A 17941-nucleotide genomic window follows, 5' to 3' on the forward strand; every position below is an offset into this window, starting at 1 on the left:
TAGGCCACTCCTCCACTCTAAATACTTAGCAGCACTAGTAAAATTAGTCACTTTGGAGGTCTCTTAATAGCCTCTATACTCAAGCTGATAGCCAAAATGGGGGAAAACATTTATCAACCTTCTGTATACCAGGGACCAGCTCAATACCTTCCTTAAACTACATGGAAAGGCTAAGAGTGGAAGGCTGTCCACAACTGAAGACTGAGGTAGGGGGAGGAGCTCTGTAGAGGATAGAGAAAGAGGGAATCCTCCCTCTATTCTCTCCACCTGATTTTCAAGCTTATGGATCAGAAGAGAGCCCAAGAATTATACCATGTTGACACTTAGTGGCCATATTTAGGGCCTGTGCTTGCAGAGTACCAGAAAGATGACTGGGCTAGGTGACGTGAAGCTGGATGCAGTTTTAACATTTATTCTTATAGCCTGCAATATCTCGTGGTTTGATGTGGGTTGCAAAAGAAAAGACTGAACAATTCAAAAAATACATTATACAAATAGCAAAATATACCTGTTTTATATCCTCTAAGTAGTTGATAAAAGGTTCATGGCCCCAATTCCAAATAAGCTAGAAGGCAAAAGTGGCAGAAAGAAAATGGTCTTCCCTCTATCCCCGGCCAAAAGAAAAAAATAAATCTTGCTTTTTTTTTTGTTTACAATCTGACTGCAAACCCTGTCTGCCAAATACTTGATTTTGTGTAGCATTTTAGAACATCTTTATGACGACAATATTTATGACCATCTCTTGATTAGCTTTTTATTCTCTCTGTATGAAAGCTGTTGCTTGAAAAAGGAAGTGACCTTACAGCTTCCTTGCAACAGCAGAACCAACATACAAAATCTGAATCCAACTTAAAGCTAATAGTCACGTAGTAAAGAATCTAAATAATAGTTGCAGATCACCTCAAACTTTCCACCTCAAGGAATCATGATGGGTAGTCATTTTTTCTGTTTGTTTTTTTGAGATAGATCTCAAAGCTCCCATAACTAATTTTAGACTAACGATAACAGGGAGGGTAATTTTGTAATAGACCATCAAAACATGAGCAGCTAACATGCAAGCAAGATAGACCACTTCTTAGAAAATTACCCCAGAAAAACTACACATGCATTTAGACCTATTGAGTACCCCCAAATATTTCAGAAAATTTACTTAGATATTTTTGAAAATCCAGACCCCACTCCAGCTGGACCTCTCAGAATGCCTCCACTTATCATAGGTAAAGGTATATCTGAAATGGCATGAAGTATATTTTTACTTGCATATATTCTGGGAAATTAGGTAACAAACCATTTCTGTGCATAAGGTAAAATTATGTCTTACCTGATAATTTTCTTTCCATTAGTCGCAGCAGATGAATCCAGAAACGGGTGGGTTGCATCCGCCTACCAGCAGGTGGAGATAGAGAACACTGAAGAGTAAGCAGTGACTCTGGATGCCTAGCTCCTTGCTCCTTCAGTGTAGGTTGCATCACAAAGCAGAGAAAGGAAAAGATAACAGGAAAAAAAACACACTCTCCTCACGACAAAACCAAACATTAGAAACGGAAACTTGAGTGAAACGGCACTCAACATCCAAACGAACTGTAAAGTATAGAACACTGTGTTGTGACTGTCGAAGACTTCTTCTTCTGCTGTTCAAAGGTTTGTAAATCCCCAGAAATCAAGGCGAACAAAAGGCTATGGATCCTGGATTCATCTGCTGAGACTAAAGGAAAGAAAATTATCAGGTAAGACAATTTTACCTTCCTTAGCATCAGCAGCAGATGAATCCAGGACCTGGTGGGATGTACCAAAGCAATCCCTAAGTAGGGTGGGAAGCCACCACCCCCCCAAGAGAGCACCGCCACCCCAAAGCAAGCATCCTCCTTTGCCACTACATCAAACCTGTTGTGCTTAACAAAAGAATGGCGAGAAGCCCAGGTAGCCACTTGAAAAATCTCCTCCAAGGAAAGAACTCCCGTTTCTGCCCAAGAAGCCGCCTGCACCAGAGTCGAATGGGCCCACAAGGCCTCCAGAGGAATGGAGCCCTTCACCGGGTAAGCTGAAACAATTGCCTCCTTAAGCCAACGTGCAATCGTCACCTTGGCTGCTGCAAAACCTCATATGGGTCCAGAAAACAAAATAGATGATCTGAACGGAATTCATTTGTCACCTGCAGATAGTGGAGCAGTGCCTGGCGAACATCCAAAAGACACAGCAACGGAAAGCTGTCCGGAAAATCCGCTCTGCGAAAGGAAGGAAGAAAGAGGCTGATTTAAGTGAAAGGCTGACACAACTTTGGGCAAAAAGGAAGGCACCGTTTTCAAAGAAACACCAGATTCTGAGAACTGCAAGAAAGGCTCTCGACACGACAAAGCTTGCAATTCCGAAACCCTGCATGCAGAGGAAATAGCCACTAAAAACACTGTCTTCAAAGTAAGATCTTTAAGGGAAATGGAATACAATGGTTCAATAGGAGGGCCCTGTAATGCACTAAGGACTAAATTCAACTTCCAAGACAGACAAGGACGCCGAAGAGGAAAATGAAGGTGACGAGAACCCTTCATGTCAGGATGAGCAGCCAGAGGAGCACCAGCAATGCTCCCACAGAAATAGGCCAAAGCCGCAACCTGCACCCGGAGTTAAAGGTAATCCCCATTGAAGGCCGTCCTGCAGAAAGGCTAACATCTGTGACACAAATGCTTAGAAAGGAGACCAAGCACGCTCAGCACATCACGCCTCAAACGTACGCCACACCCTGGCATAAGCTGTAGTCATGGAGCATTTGTGAGCTTGAAGAAAAGTGGCAATCACTGAATCCTCATAGCCCTTCTTTCTCAATAGCGCCCTCTCGAGCCAAGCCGTAAGACCAAGGTGGGAGACTTCTTCCATCTGCACCGGACCTTGATGGAGCAGCCGAGAATGATCAAGAGCCTCAGAGGAGACTCCACAAGAAGCTATTCCAAATCTGAATAACACGAACGACGGGGCCAGTCTGGGGCTACAAGCATGACCAGGCCCCGAGGTAGTCTGATCTGATGCAGCAGACGACCTATCAGAGGCCAAGGCAGGAAGACAGAGAAGACCGGCCCCTGGCCAAGGCTGCAGCAAAGCGTCTAAGCCTGCAGAGTCGACCTCCCGTATTTTGCTGAAGAACCTTTGGAATTTTGCCTTTTGTTAGTTAGCCATGAGATCCATAACTGGAGAGCCCCACTTCTGATAAATTAGAAGGAAGGATTCCGTTGCTAGCTCCCACTCCATTGGATCAAGGAGATGGCGGCTGAGGAAGACTGCATGTACATTGCTCTGACCGGCAACGTGAGCCGCTGAGAGGTGGAGAAGATAGGCATCCGACCACGGCAACAGGCTGGTCGCTTCTGAGGCCAAGGCTGTGCTCTGAGTGCCTCCTTGGCGACTGAAGTAAGCCACCGCCAAGGTGTTGTCCAAGAGGACTCGAACCGCTTGACCTTCCAGCTCTCAATTCCAATCGGTTGATGGACCACTTCGCCTCCATCTGAGACCACTCGGTGGAGACAATGATCCCCCAAATCCGAGAGACTGGCATCCGTGACCACAATCACCCAGTGAGGTGACAAGGGCATTCCCTTCTGAAGGTTGGTTGGGCACAGCCACCAGGTCATGCTGTTCCTTGCGATTGGAAGCCATGGCAAAAGACAACGATAATCCTGAGAAAAAGGGGACTGACTGAGCAGCGCGCGTTGCAGGGGACGCATGTGAGCCCTGGCCCATGGAACCACTTCCTGAGTGGCTGTCATAGATCCCAGGTCCTGCACATAATCCCAGGTTTGAGGCTGGGGAGAAGGAAACATGTTGCAAACCTGGGCACAAAGCTTGACTCTTCTGCTTTCTGGTAAAAAGACTCAGCCCTGAGCCATATTGAAGAGAACCCCCAAATATTCCAACGACTGGGATGGAATTAAACGGCTGTTGGAAAAGTTGATCACCCAACCAAGGGACTGAAGGAACTCCAGGACTCGAGAGGTGGCAGCCAGACTGTCCTGTTCCGAATCCGCCCGAATCAACCAATCGTCGAGCTACAGGTGCACTCTGATTCCCTCATTTCAGAGGAAGGCTGCCACAATGACCATAACCTTGGAAAAGGTAAGAGGAGCAGTGGCTAGGTCAATGGGAAGTGTGCAGAACTGAAAGTGCTGACCCAAAACGGCAAAGTGAAGAAATCTCTGGTGAGGCGGCCAAATAGGAATGTGTAAATATGCCTCGTTCAGATCCAAAACTGTTAAGAAACTCTCCTGGCTGAACCGACACAATGACCGAACGGTCGGTCTCCATGCGAAAATAGCGAACTCAAAGGCACTCATTCACTTTCTGGAGGTCGAGAATGGGCCTGAAAGAACTTCCTTTTCGAGGAACCACAAAGTAGATGGAATAACTGCTGGTGCGCCATTTGGCCCAAGGAACAGGAACTATGGCTCCGAGATAAAGCAACGACTGCAATGTAGCTTGGACGGCCTGCCTTCTGGTTGCCATGTCACGAGATTCCAAAAATACGTCTGCGATGGGAAATGCAAATTCTAAAGTTGTAGCCGTCTCTTATAAGATGTAAGACCCACTGGTCTGACGTAATAGTGGTCCATGCCTCATAAAAGAGGGATAATCGACCCCCTACGGGAACCACCAAGGAGTGGACCTGTGCCCCATCATTGGCCAGCCCAACCTGAAGCTTCAGATCTGTTTGGAGCTCCTGACATACGTTTGTCATTTCAAAAAGAAGGCTTCTGCTGGAATCTGGAATGCTGGAAGGAGGAAGCATGGCCAGGCCTATAACGCCGGACATCCCGAAAGAGAGGTCTAGATGAGCTAGACTTAATGCTAGATCTGGGCTTGTCTTCTGGCAGACGCTGGGCTTTTGAATCTCCTAAATCATTGACAATCTTTTCAAGATCCTCACCGAAAAGCAATTTCCCCCGAAAGGGAAGCCTCGTAAGACAATGCTTGGAAGCCATATTGGCCGACCAGTGGCATAACCAAAGCAAACGGTGGGCTGACACTGCCAAAGCCATCTGCTTGTCCAAAGCTCTGACCAAGTCATAGAGGGCATCCGCCAGATAGGCGAGAGCTGACTCCATAGGAGCCCCAACAACTGACACCGAAGCCAAATCCTGCTGAAACCAGGAAAGTCAAACTCTGGCTGAACAGGAGCTACAAATGGAAGCCTGTAAGGCCAACGCCGCCACCTTAAAGGAATGCTTAAGACTTCACCTGTCCTGCATGCCCTTAAGTGCAAACTCTCCTTCCACAGGAAGTGTGGTCTTTTTAGTGACAGCCATAACTAAAGCGACTACCTTAGATAAAGAAAAGGTGTCTAAGGTAGCTGGAGCCACTGGATAAAGACAGCTCATAGCTCTAGCTACCTTGAAAGAACCTTCAGGGTCCGTCCACTGCGCCAAAATTAATTCCTGGATGGACTCATGCTTGGGAAAGGACTTAGATGGTTTCCGCATACTAGCCATCTTTACATTAACAGAAGCAGCAGCCTGATCCTCATGATCTGAGATATTCACCGCCACTAAAGCCTCAGAAATTAGATCAGATAGCTCTTCACGATGAAAAATTTTGTTCCCCAAGAAAAGGCTCCCCATCCTCCAAGTCTTCGATCTTAGCATTAACACTGAGGGTGGAAGAGAAACAGAGGCTACAGACCCTCCGTCAGGAAAGGAAGACAAGCGCCTGTGTTTGACAGCAATATCCTCAGGGACAGGAGAGAAACAATTTCAGCTGGTCCAGAAAAATTTTCCTTGAGTTCTGATGAGGGCTGAAGAGTAGGAGAGGACAAAGCAGGAAAAACCCTTAAGTAAATATGCCTGGAGGATAAAATCCGGAGAGAAACCCACGTCTACAGGAGGAACCACAGCCGCAGCAGGAACCCAAAGCTGTCCCAGCCCTTGTGCCTGCCCCGCCTGAAGAACCAGAAAGACGGGACTGCTCAGAGGAACCAAAAAGCGCAGGATCTAAAAGCGCTTCAGGCACCAGGACAGAAACGCAGGATGCATTCTCCAGAGCGCAGAAAGACTCACCTGCTGTCTCCACAGGCCCCTCGATCACCGGCAGTGCATTGGAAAAGTGTACCATGCAGGATCCTGCTGCGGAACGGCAAGAGCCACAGCGGGAGCATCGTTTAACCACCTCTGCCACCATTACTAAAAATATAGACTGCCGGCACCGCCGCAGCTAACAAGAAACAAAGATATTCACCAGCAGCCGAACAGAACAGAGAAGCAGCGGTAGCTCTCAGAGGGAGCCCAAACAGCGCTCCCGCCCTCCCCACAGTCTGGTAGACTCCCGTTAAAGGGAAAGACAGCCTCAGAAGAGCATAGAACACTAGAAAAACAGCTTTAGGCTATTTAATTTTTCTTTTTTTTCCTGTGAGCTGCAGTTGTGAGGAAGGGATTTTTATTTTTATTTTTTTTTAAAGCAGCCAGAAATGGAAGGCATCAGACAGCCAGGGGAGACCAGGGTAGGACTGGGACCTCCGGAACAAGTATGTCTTCAAGGAAGGTACCATCAGCCAACCGCCCCCCACGCTCAACTGGAGAGATCCGTCCACCATCTGCTGGAGATAGAGATATACTGAAGGAGTAAGAAGCTGGGTATCCAGGGTCACTGCTTACTCTTCAGTGTTCTGTATCTCCACCTGCTGGTAGGCGGATACAACCCACCAGTTCCTGGATTCATCTGCTGTGACACTAAGGAAAGTGCTGTTTTACACATGTAATTTAAGATAATTTATCTCCTTTATAGCTAATCTGAAAGTAAGATGAAAGAATTCAGCCTTCTTTTAACTCTCCACATTCAGACCATTACTTGTTTGTGAAGATCCAAATAAAAGAAAAAGTTTTACAAGAAAAATATACTCCGTAAAGTTCAAATTTCATTCTTGACATCACGACAAATTCATGGATAAGCATATCGTTAGAACTGAATGAAACCTGAATAGCTAATAGTAATACAGAACTCTAAGAGCTCATTTATCTTCATTTAATTTTTTATAACCCAGAAGGTTTTTACTATTCCTCTGTGATTTCAGTTCAATGTGACACAAATTAATTGGGCTACAGGAACATGAATCTTGATTCACAACTATCCTCTACCCAACCTAGCCCAGCCATTGCACACAATCCTTAGCCAGGGGCCACAAACTATGGCTCATTCCAAAACCAATTTAGTTTAGGACCCCCTCCCCCCAAGTCCAACCACTAAGAGGTTGTGTGTACTTGTGAATGCATCTAGTATAGAAGTATTTTGGAGTACAGTATGGTCAGAGAGCAGGCAGAATAGCAATCTGTGGGTATACTTTTTACAACAAAAAAGAACATACATTTACACCTTCTCTAAGGAGTAAATACTAATAGGTGAATTTTATATTTAGTTTAGACCCCCACCCCCCATGACCAACCACTAAGAGGGTAATATAGATATTTTCATACATAAATGACAATGTATGGTGCAAAAATGCCTCTTATAAAATTACCCCCCCCCCCCCCCACCCACGTAAAAAGCACACAAGACAACTCAGGGATAGGCATATTCTAGGATAGGTTTTACATACGTACTTTACAGAATATGTACATGCATTTTATGCACAAACATGTATACCTGCTTCCAAGCACATGTAAATATCTGCAGTTGCTCTTTAGGCTCAATTTCTGCAGGATTTAAACACTGGTGTATATTTACGAAATGAGCACATGTATCGTTATAAAACAGATTACGAACAAGAGGGCATGAAGGCATCTAATCTCAGCAACCTCTTATAAAATTACACTCACCACTGAATGACACTACTCCCTCCCCAATCTCCAAAATGGGCTGTAAATAGTGCCATCACCTACTACCCCACCAACTTGAACAAAAAACCGGGATTCAAACCCAAGTCTTCTGCATGGTAGCATATGTTTCTGGGCCACCTACCTCTTGTTTTGAAAAATGTTTCACTTATTTAAAATAAACTTAACATGAGCAGAATTTCCAGAAAGCTTTCAAGGAGGAGGAGGGGAGTTGGAGATGTTTTATTGTGTTTGCTACAAAATTTAACAAAAGCAGTCTACAGATATTAGAGCTGTCTTGCTTTTGTGCCTGATCACAAAAATACTTTTATTCATTCATCTGGAACAAATGGTAAAGTTTTATATGTTCTATCAATCACTTTCCGGAGGTCAAAGCAAATGACTTCTTTTGGGCTATCCCATGGTAAAACAAAAACTTATGCTTTAAGTCTGTGTGAAAGCTCTTTCCTTTTTCAGGGGACAAGACTCTGGAACACACACTGCCTGTTAAAATTGAACAGGTGCCATTGTATTTTCTCTTTCAGAAATACATTAGATGTATATCCCTCTTTAGTAGAGAGCTTCTTTGGAATGTAAACTGCTATTCACAAATAGAATAGAAATGCATACTGACCTCATCATTAAGCCAGTTCAAGTTGTTGAGAGTCTGAATGTCTTTGCGAGTAATTGTTAACCGAAAACATTCACTAAGAACCTCATCTTGGTTCCCACTGCAGAAAGCTCTTCTTATTTCTTTCTCCATTTCCTAGAGAAAGAAAAAAACTACTCAGTACTGAAACAATTTATATCATGGATCAATCTCATTACCCTCAACATTTAGGCACAAAGGAGTAACATACCAAATGGCTCAACAGCCTTGCAAAATTGATACCTATGACTATTGAAAATACAGTTCAAATTTTGGATTGGCAGGTACACATTTAGAATTCAGACCTACTATTTACACGTTAGCACTTCAACTGACAAATTCAGCTGCTGAATTTTGCCACTAAAGTGCTCAAACCACACTCCTTTTCCTTGGTGATAAATTAGGCTCTTCTACACATAAAAATAAGCATTAATCATTTTAAGGTAGGCACTGTTGCTAACCCCTATAAGTTCTTTGGGGTATTAGGCTTAATGTTTGCCCTGATTTAGGGGGGAATTCATCAAGCAACATTAGCGCCTTAAATTGTGTTTTTTGGGCATTAATGCAACTAACAGCCCTAATGCTGCTTGACCAAAAATACCACAGCAATATTTAAGTCATCGTGGGTTAGGTAGTCATGAAATACAAAATACACAAATGAATGTTTTGTATCTCATTACTATACAAATACCCTAGAACAACATGCAGTGATATTCCAGAAGTTGCGTTAGGGCCCAGAAATCATGGTAAAATAACCCCAGCTTTACGTCTGGAAGCACTGGGCCACAAAGCTGCGGCCCAATGCTCTCAGGCTACCATATTAGGATCCCCTGCTCCCCCACCACAGCCCCAACAAGAACAAATCCCCCATCTGATTGTATCATCGGTGGTCCAGGGGGATTTAGGATAGGAGCAATGCCCAGTTCTGCACTGGCTTCAAAATGGTATGACTACTGCTAGGGGTCATATTTCCATATAAGACTCCCCTCACCCCTCTGGACCACTAGTAATACCAAGAAGTGAGGGAGCGGTGGGAGGGGGAATGGGGGTAGGAAGGTTAAGTTTGGGGGAAACCTGATCTGGTGGCCCAGGAGCAATTAGGCTGCAGCTTACTGTATATGTTAGGAACAAAAATTAAATATAAGCAAGCACAAAGCCTGTGCAATAACTGTTGGTGCTACCATCTGACCTGTAGTTACCACACAGGGCAGACATTTATTATACAGTAAATATATCGGCAAATAGCACTGATGCACTTACCACACTATCTGCCAGTGCAGGTACCATGGCTCCATGTGTTAACAGAAGCATGAACCTCAAGCTTCACCACCCACCCACCGCTCCAGAACTGGCCTGACTCATCACCCCTCTCTTATCCTGACTGTCCGATAGAAAAGTTAGGAAAAGGACTAATTTCTGCTTCTTAAGCCCCTCCAGACAAGTCCAGATACAAGGGTATATACCCTGCTGATAGCAGACGGAGACTGAAAGCCACAAGTTCAAGGCATTTAACCTATGAAGGGTCCTGTGCTGCCCACAACCAGCCTTTATTTCTCAACAATGGAGTAACTAATTCCTCTTATGACTCCAGGACAAGATAACCCTCTATATAATTAAGTCAACCCATATCCTGAAGGAAAGGAAAGAAGACTAGTGATAGTAACGCAGTAAATGACAAAAGATAAAGACCTGAACAGTCCATCTAGTCTGCCCAACAGTCACACATTACCCATTCATGATTAAAACAACAATGAACGTGATATTATATACTTGATGTCAGTCTCTCTTTGATGTTTCTGGGACTTTGACTGTAGAAGTCCACCTCGCTCTGTTCTTATGTTCCAACTACTGAAGTTGCCGTCAAAGCCCACTCCAACCTATCTGAATCCGCCTTGTCATTTTCAGGACCCAGACTGTAAAAAAAAAAAAAGTCTACTCAGCACCGGCCTTGGTTCATCACAGCCGGAACCCAAGCAACACTCAGTCACATACACGCTGCCATTAAAGGGTTTTCTTTTAACACTATCCATTTTCTAAATAAAGATCCTCTGTGCCCATCCCACACCTTCTTGAATTCCATCATTGTTTTGGTCTCTCCACCTCTCTCGGGAGGGCATTCCAGGCGTCAACTACCAGGCAACCTCAGCTCATGTCCCTTAGTTTTACCATTTCCTCTTCTCTAGAAAAGATTTGTTTCTACATTAATACCTTTCAAGTATTTAAACATCTGTATCATATCTCCCTGTCCCTTCTTTCCTCTAGCCCATACATAAGGTATTCCAGTCTCTTCTCATACGTCTTATGGCCCAAACCCCACTCATTTTTGTCGCCTTCCACTGGACCGCTTCTATTCTTTTTACATCCTCAGCAAGATACGGCCTCCAAAACGGAACGGGTGGGGCCTTACCAGCAACTTTTTTCTGCTGGTTACACCTCTCTCAATGCAGCCTAGCATACTAGTGAGATGAAATCCCACTTAACTTCTACCTCTCAACACATTTTTCTCTCTCTGCAGTACTAAACCCTGGATGATTCTGGATTGGTCTGGAAGGACTCAAAAATAACAGATAAGACTCACTTCCTTCCTCATCATCCCGCCAAGCCAGTTTAGATGCATGAGACATATCAAAGCAGTATGTAGTTAGGGAGGGCCCCAGTTAAGCCTGCTGACAAAACACTAGTTCCAAGGGCCGCTTTCCGATGCACTTGTACATCTATTGTACAAATACAGAAATGACTAAATGGCCGATTTGCTAATGTCCTGTGTTCAAATCAGACTATGCTCCATCCAGGACAGCCTGTGCCCTAGCGGAATGTGTATTTAGGGCTGATGGCACCAGGCACCCTGCACAATGTATGACACTATGGTTTCTTTAATCCACTTTACCACTGTTGCTTTAGAGGCCATCTCCATTCCCAACGCCTGCAAACATGAAAATATGGTCTAAATGTCAGATCCTCAGTTCTCTTTGGAAGACATTGTATTGTTATTTGAAGATCCAATTGGTACAAGCATCTTGTCTAACCTCTTGCCTTCTTGAATACTGAAAGTGAAATTACATGGAAGACATCACCTTAGACAAAAAAGGAAGAACTAGACGCAGCACTACCTTTTCACATATGACGTAACCAGGTTGGGCTTCTGATAAGAAAGAGCTTGCAATTAGGGTCAAGATGGTTGCCATAGAATGACACTGGCCTGACAAGCTCCAGCTACTAATATTTAGAGCTTTGCTTTCCCTAATGCTTTTCTTCTTCAACAATGGGTAAAAGGAAAGAAAAAGTTGAGTCTTACCGCGTACCCCAACTGCTGTTCAGACCTTGATAACTCAGTTTACACGGCCCATACACGTCCTGGGAGCAACCAGAGGATTCCTTGCTGGTGTGGTTGGAGAAGGAGATCTCCCCAGCCTAGAGAACATCACACGTTCATCCTTCTGCCTGCCTGAACTCCTCTTAAGCCAGCAGTTTGCTGACATGAGATGAGACAGCATCCGTGTGTGGAAGTACTAGTGGCATCAATTGGTTCAGAGGTCCAAACATGGCCCCATACAGGTAGATAGTTCTGGGGTTACTCCTAGTTCTGGAATCTCCACTAATGCCAGCTTTAGCCTCAGCCCCAGGAAAACTCAGTAGGATGGCTCCTCTAAGTGCCAGAATATCAGAAAATTGAGGTGGAGGCCTCAAACCAATAGTAGCTCTTGAAGTCATAAGGAGATTGATAACTGACTTGAAAAGGATTGAGCACAACAAGTGATCACGTAAAGAAACAACAAGAGCGACTAAAAGTTTCTGAACTACAGATCGACTCAGTGAGGAAAATCGAGTAGCTTCCTCAGGGAAGAGGTTCAATTTCCAGCCACCTGGGAGGTATGCTTTTGCTGGAAATTGAACCTCTTCCCTGAAGAAGATACAAAACCTGGCCATGACAGTAAAGGTTCTCTCAGAATTGAAATCAGCTGCCAGTTAAGCGAAGATACTTACCTGTAGCAGATACTCTCTGAGGTCAGCAGGCTGACTATTCTCACAACTTGGTCGATGTCTGCGTCGGCCTGGGAACCGGCATTTGCCATAGCAAAATGAAAACCTTTTGCTAGAGTCTTCTGGCGCACGTACAGTGTGCACTGCGCGACTGACTTCCCACCCGCCTCGTGAGCACATACTCCAGTTAAGTGTATGCATAAACAAAACTCCAAGGGGAGGTGGGTGGGTTTTTGAGAATAATCAACCTGCTGTCCTCAGAGAACACCTACTACAGGTAAGTATCTTCACTTTCTCCGAGGAAAGCAGAATGTTTATACTCACAGCTGGGGTATCCCTAGCATCCAGGTTCACCCAAAACAAACACTGGTGAACTGAGCCTCGCAACAGCAAGGACATAATGTAGATCTAAAACTATATGTAGCTAGCTGAGAGTGCAGCCTGGAACAGAATAAAAACGAGACATAGGGGGGTGGAGTTGGTATCCTGCTCAAGGCAGTAATGTCATGTGAATGTGTGGACTGAAGACCACGTTGCAGCTATGCAAATCCCTTCAATGGAGGCTAAGTGAGCCACCAACGCAGCCATTGCTCTGACATTATGAGCCGTGACATGACCCTTCAGAGTCAGCCCAGCTTGGGCATAAGTGAAGGATATGCAATCTGTTAACCAATTGGAGATTGTGCGTTTTCCGATGGCGACTCCCCTCCTGTTGGGATCGAAAGCAACAAACAACTGGGCGGACTGTCTGAAGGGCTTTGTCCGCTCCACGTAAAAGGTCAATGCTCTCTTGCTGTCCAAGGTGTGTAAGCTGTTTTCGCCAGGGTGAACATGAGAATGGGGATAAAATGTTGGCAAGACAATTGACTGGTTCAAATGGAACTCTGACACCACCTTCGGCAGAGAACTTAGAGTCCGTGCAGAGGACTACTCTGTTGTGATGAAACTTAGTATAAGGTGCATCCACTACTAGGGCCTGAAGCTCACTGACCCTATGAGCTGAAGTAACAGCCACCAAGAAAATGACCTTCCAAGTCAAGTACTTCAGATGACAGGAATTCAGTGGCTCAAAAGTAGCTTTCATCAGCTGGATGAGAATGACGTTGAGATCCATGACACTGGTGGAGGTCTGACAGGGGCTTTGATAAAAGCAAATCTCTCATGAAGCTAACAACTAAAGGCTGTCCAGAGATAGGCTTACCCTCTACACGCTGATAAGCACTAATTGCACTGAGGTGAACCCTTACTGAGTTGCTCCTGAGACCAGACTCTGACAAGTGTAGAAGGTATTCAAGCAGGGTCTGTGTAGGACAAGAGAGGATCTAGGGCCTTGCTGTCACACCAGATGGCAAACATGCTCCATTTAAAAGAGTAACACCTCTTAGTGGAATCTTTTCTAGAAGCAAGCAAGACCTTGGAGACACTGTACGCTCTCAACCTCCATGCTGTGAGAGCCAGAGACTACAGGTTGGGATGCAGAAGCGACCCCTCGTTCTGAGTGATGAGAGTCAGAAAACACTCCAATCTCCACGGTTCTTCGGAGGACAACTCCAGAAGAAGAAGGAAATCAAATCTGACATGGCCAGAAGGAAGCAATCAGGATCATGGTTCCGCAGTCTTGCTTGAGTTTCAGCTAAGTCTTCTCTACTAGAGATATGGGAGGATACACATACACAAGGCATGTTCCCCAACGTAGGAGAAAAACATTTGATGTTACTCTATCGTGGGCCTGAAGCCTGGAACAGAACTGAGGGACTTTGTGATTGATTTGAGTGGCAAAGAGAGCCACCGAGGGGGTGCCCCACACTTGGAAGATCTTGTGGGTGACTCCCATATTCAGCTACCACTCGTGAGGTTGCATTAGTGTGCTCAGCCTGTTGGCCAGACTGTTTATGCCCGCCAGATAAGAGACTTGGAGAATCATGCCTTGACGGCGGGCCCAAAGCCACATCTGGACGGCTTCCTGACACAGAGGATGAGATCTGGCACCCTCCTGTTTGTTGGTGCAGTATATCATAACCTGTCTGTTTGAATCAAGGTAATTTGGTTGGACAGCCGATCTATGAAAGCCTTCAGAGCGTTCCAGATGGCTCATAGCTCCAGGAGGTTGATCTGAAGACCTGCTTCCTGGGAGGACCAGGCTCCCTGAGTGTGAAGCCCATCTACGTGAGCTCCCGACCCTAGGAGGGATGCATCCATTGTCAGCACTTTCTGCCGCTGAAGAATTTGGAATGGTCGTCCCATGGTCAAATTGGGCCGGATTGTCCACCACTGAAGAGAGTTGCTAAAGTCTGTGGACAGTTGGATAACATCCTCCAGATTCCCCGCAGCTTGATACCACTGGGAAACTAGGGTCCACTGAGCTGATCTCATATGTAGACGTGCCATGGGTGTTACATGAACTGTGGAGGCCATGTGCCCCAGAAGTCTCAACATCTGCCAATCTGTGACCTGCTGAGATGCTCACACTGCGGACACCAGGGACAGGAGGTTGTCTGCCCGCATCTCAGGGAGATAAACCTAAGCTGTCTTTGTGTCCAGCAGTGCTCCAATGAACTCCAATTTTTGAACAGGAGCGAGATGGGACTTCTTGTAATTTATTACAACCCCTAGTCGGCTCTAGCACCTGAATAGTCATTCGCATGGACTCCAGAGCACAGTCCTCCGAGGTGCTCTTCACCAGCCAGTCATCGAGATAAGGGAACACATGCAACCCCACCTGCGTAGCGATGCTGCGACTACTGCTAGAAGACACTTGGTAAACACGCTGGGTGCAGACGCCAGGCCAAAAGGCAGTACGCAGTACTGAAAGTGGTGTGTTCCCAACCAAAATCGAAGATACTTCCTGTGAGCTGGAAGTATAGAGATGTGTAAGCATCCTTTAAGTCCAGAGAGCATAGCCAATTGTTTTCCTGAATCTTGGGAAGAAGGGTGCCCAGGGAAACCATCCTGAACTTTTCTCGGACTAGGAACTTATTCAGGGCCCTTAGGTCTAGGATGGGACGCATCCCCTGTTTTCTTTTGCACAAGGAAGTACCTGGAATAGAATCCCAGCCCTTCTTCCCCTGGTGGAATGGGTTAGACTGCATGGGCCTTGGGCAGATAGTTCCTGCCTGTGCTGGGAGCTGTATGAATGAGCTCCCGGTGGGCAATTTGGAGGTCTGGATTCCAGATTGAGTGTGTATCCTAACCAGACTATCTGAAGAACCCACCAGTCGGAGGTTACGAAAGGCCACCTTTGGTGAAAAAAACAATAACCTCCCTCCAACCGGCCAGTTGTTTGGTACGGATACTTTTACTATGGCTATGCTTTGCTGGAGCCAGTCAAAAGCCCATCCCTTGCTTTTGCTGGGGAGCAGCAGGGGCCTTAAGCGCACACTGTTGACGAGAAAGAGTGCGCTTGGGCTGAGCCTGAACAGGCTGTCTGGACGCCAGAATGTACCTATGCCTAGCATACGAATAGAGAGCACTCTGCGTCCCCCCCCAAAAAATCTCCTGGTTGAGGAGGCTGTAGCAGAAGGCACCTGGCGGGAGACACAAGCCATAGCATTATTGTGCTTTTTGATCTGGTCAATCAGGTCTTCCACTTTCTCTCCCAAAAGATTATTCCCCCCCCTCCCCCCCGGGCAAGGTACATCTGACATGAGAGTCTGTGCATCGCTATACCTTGAGCAGATATTCTGGATGCCACATCAAAGTGTCATAAGCAGCCTTGGCCAGGAATTTACGACATGCCTTCTGCTGCCTGACCATCTGGCGAAAAGGCTCGACCTGCTCCGGAGGGAGGGAAACGACCAAGGTAGCTGCCTCACCGAGTTCTGCAAGTGAACGCTCGTGAAGAGCTGGTAAGATTGAATATGGGCAGCGAGCATAGTGGCCTGATACGTCTTCCTCCCAAAAGAATCCAAGGTCCTAGCTTCTCAGTCTGGGGGCATCGAGGCATAGTCTCTAGTACTCTTGGCTCTCGTAAGGTCGGAGTCCACCACTATGGAGTTGTGGGTTAACTGAGACCTCATCAACCCGAGTTCACCGTGGATTTGACACTGGGAATCGGTCTTCTTAGGGATCACAGGACCAGAGGGAACGATCAATTTCGCATAAGGATTTCCCTGAGTAACTTATGCAAAGGATCTCCAGCATCTCAGCCCTGGGCTAATTCTCCACATCCAAAGGAAAAGTACCTGGGATCTTCCTCTGACTCCCACAAGTGGTCCTCTTCAGTATCGGAAAGCACTTCCCTAAGGGAGCTCTGAGACTGAGCCTGCGTAAACACCGAGAACCGGCATCCTCGATGGCGATGTCGAAGGGCCAACGCCCGCATGGACTGTGGTGAACGTTCCTCCACCGACGTTGATGGGGAGTCAACCTGGGTGGCAGCCGACACCGGAGCCGCAAGTGGCACTGAGGACAGGGACCGCACAGCAGGTGAAGGGCCAGACACAGCTGCAGCACACGACACGGCAGGCGAAAGCACCCCCGATGCCAAAGCAGATTGGCGCAGAAGTTCTGGAAGTAGGGTCCGGATGTGCTCGAGAGCCGCCATCGGAGAAGGTTTGGGGGGGGGGGGCATTGGAGCAACCAATGGCAGAATCGGTTGAGGCTCAGGAGCAGGAACCGGACTGCTAAGAGGCCGACGCATCGGCACCTCCTGTATGGAGGGGGAGCGGTCCTCCCGGCACCAACGCTTCTTGGGTGCCGAATATTTCAACTCCCCGGAGCTCCCGGCACCGCGTGTCGAGGGAGAACAGTGACGATGCTTTTTAGCCTTCGCTCGATTCCCGTCACCGAAGCTCCTTGGTGCCGACGAGGACAACATTGAATCCTCACATCAACTTGGGGTCGGGTCCGACGATGGTCGGTCCCAGGTGACCTGCAAAGCAGGGGGCCTAGAGATAGGTGGAAACTCACTTGATGCCTCACTGCTCCCAGCTTGTCTTGGCCTCTCAGCAGCCATGTGTACTTCTGCTCCCGACGTCGATGTGTCCCTCGATGTCGCCGTCGCCAACCTCTGTACAGATGCTGAAGGTCCGGACTGAGCCCCAAAAAGTTTAACGAGTTGGGCCTCTTGAGAATGTTGGGTCTTTTTCTTCATACGAAGACACAGGGCACAACGAGCTGGGCAATGGTCGAGCCCAAGGCACTGAATACACCAAGAATGGGTATCTGTACCTGAGATGGTCCGGTTGCACCAAGTACAACGTTTGAAGCCGCTGGGTGTCTTTGATAACATGGAAGGAAAAATGGCACCGGCGAAAAAGACTCGATTGTGCCCAAGTAAAAAGGGCGCAAAAAATGGTAGAAACCCGACTGCACAGCCTAAAACCGGCCACTGTCGAAAAAGAAAGAAAACAAACAAGGGAAAAAGGGAATTTGAAAAAATAAAGGACCTTTAAAAAAAAAAAAAAACATGATCTGTAATCTGCTTTGGTCCCAAGGCCAAGGGATTCCCATCAATCCTTGTTGCAGGTGTGGCAAAGGCCACTTGCCAAGATCACCAAGAAGTGGCTGCCATAAGCTGAGCAGCACC

General features: G+C 46.5%; 1 protein-coding gene across 16 annotated transcripts in view; it reads right to left on the reverse strand.

Moving 5' to 3' along the window:
* The window catches only part of SENP1 (SUMO specific peptidase 1), a 347559-nt gene that overhangs the window by 141855 nt on the left and 187763 nt on the right, over positions 1-17941 (reverse strand). For all 16 annotated transcript variants that reach the window (XM_030198243.1, XM_030198250.1, XM_030198244.1 and 13 more), the window contains one exon: positions 8419-8550. In XM_030198243.1, coding sequence (XP_030054103.1) covers positions 8419-8550 — 132 coding nt within the window. The remainder of the gene's footprint in view (positions 1-8418; positions 8551-17941) is intronic.

This window comes from Microcaecilia unicolor, chromosome 3 (assembly GCF_901765095.1).
Source record: "Microcaecilia unicolor chromosome 3, aMicUni1.1, whole genome shotgun sequence".
Classification (NCBI taxonomy): Eukaryota; Metazoa; Chordata; class Amphibia; order Gymnophiona; family Siphonopidae; genus Microcaecilia; species Microcaecilia unicolor.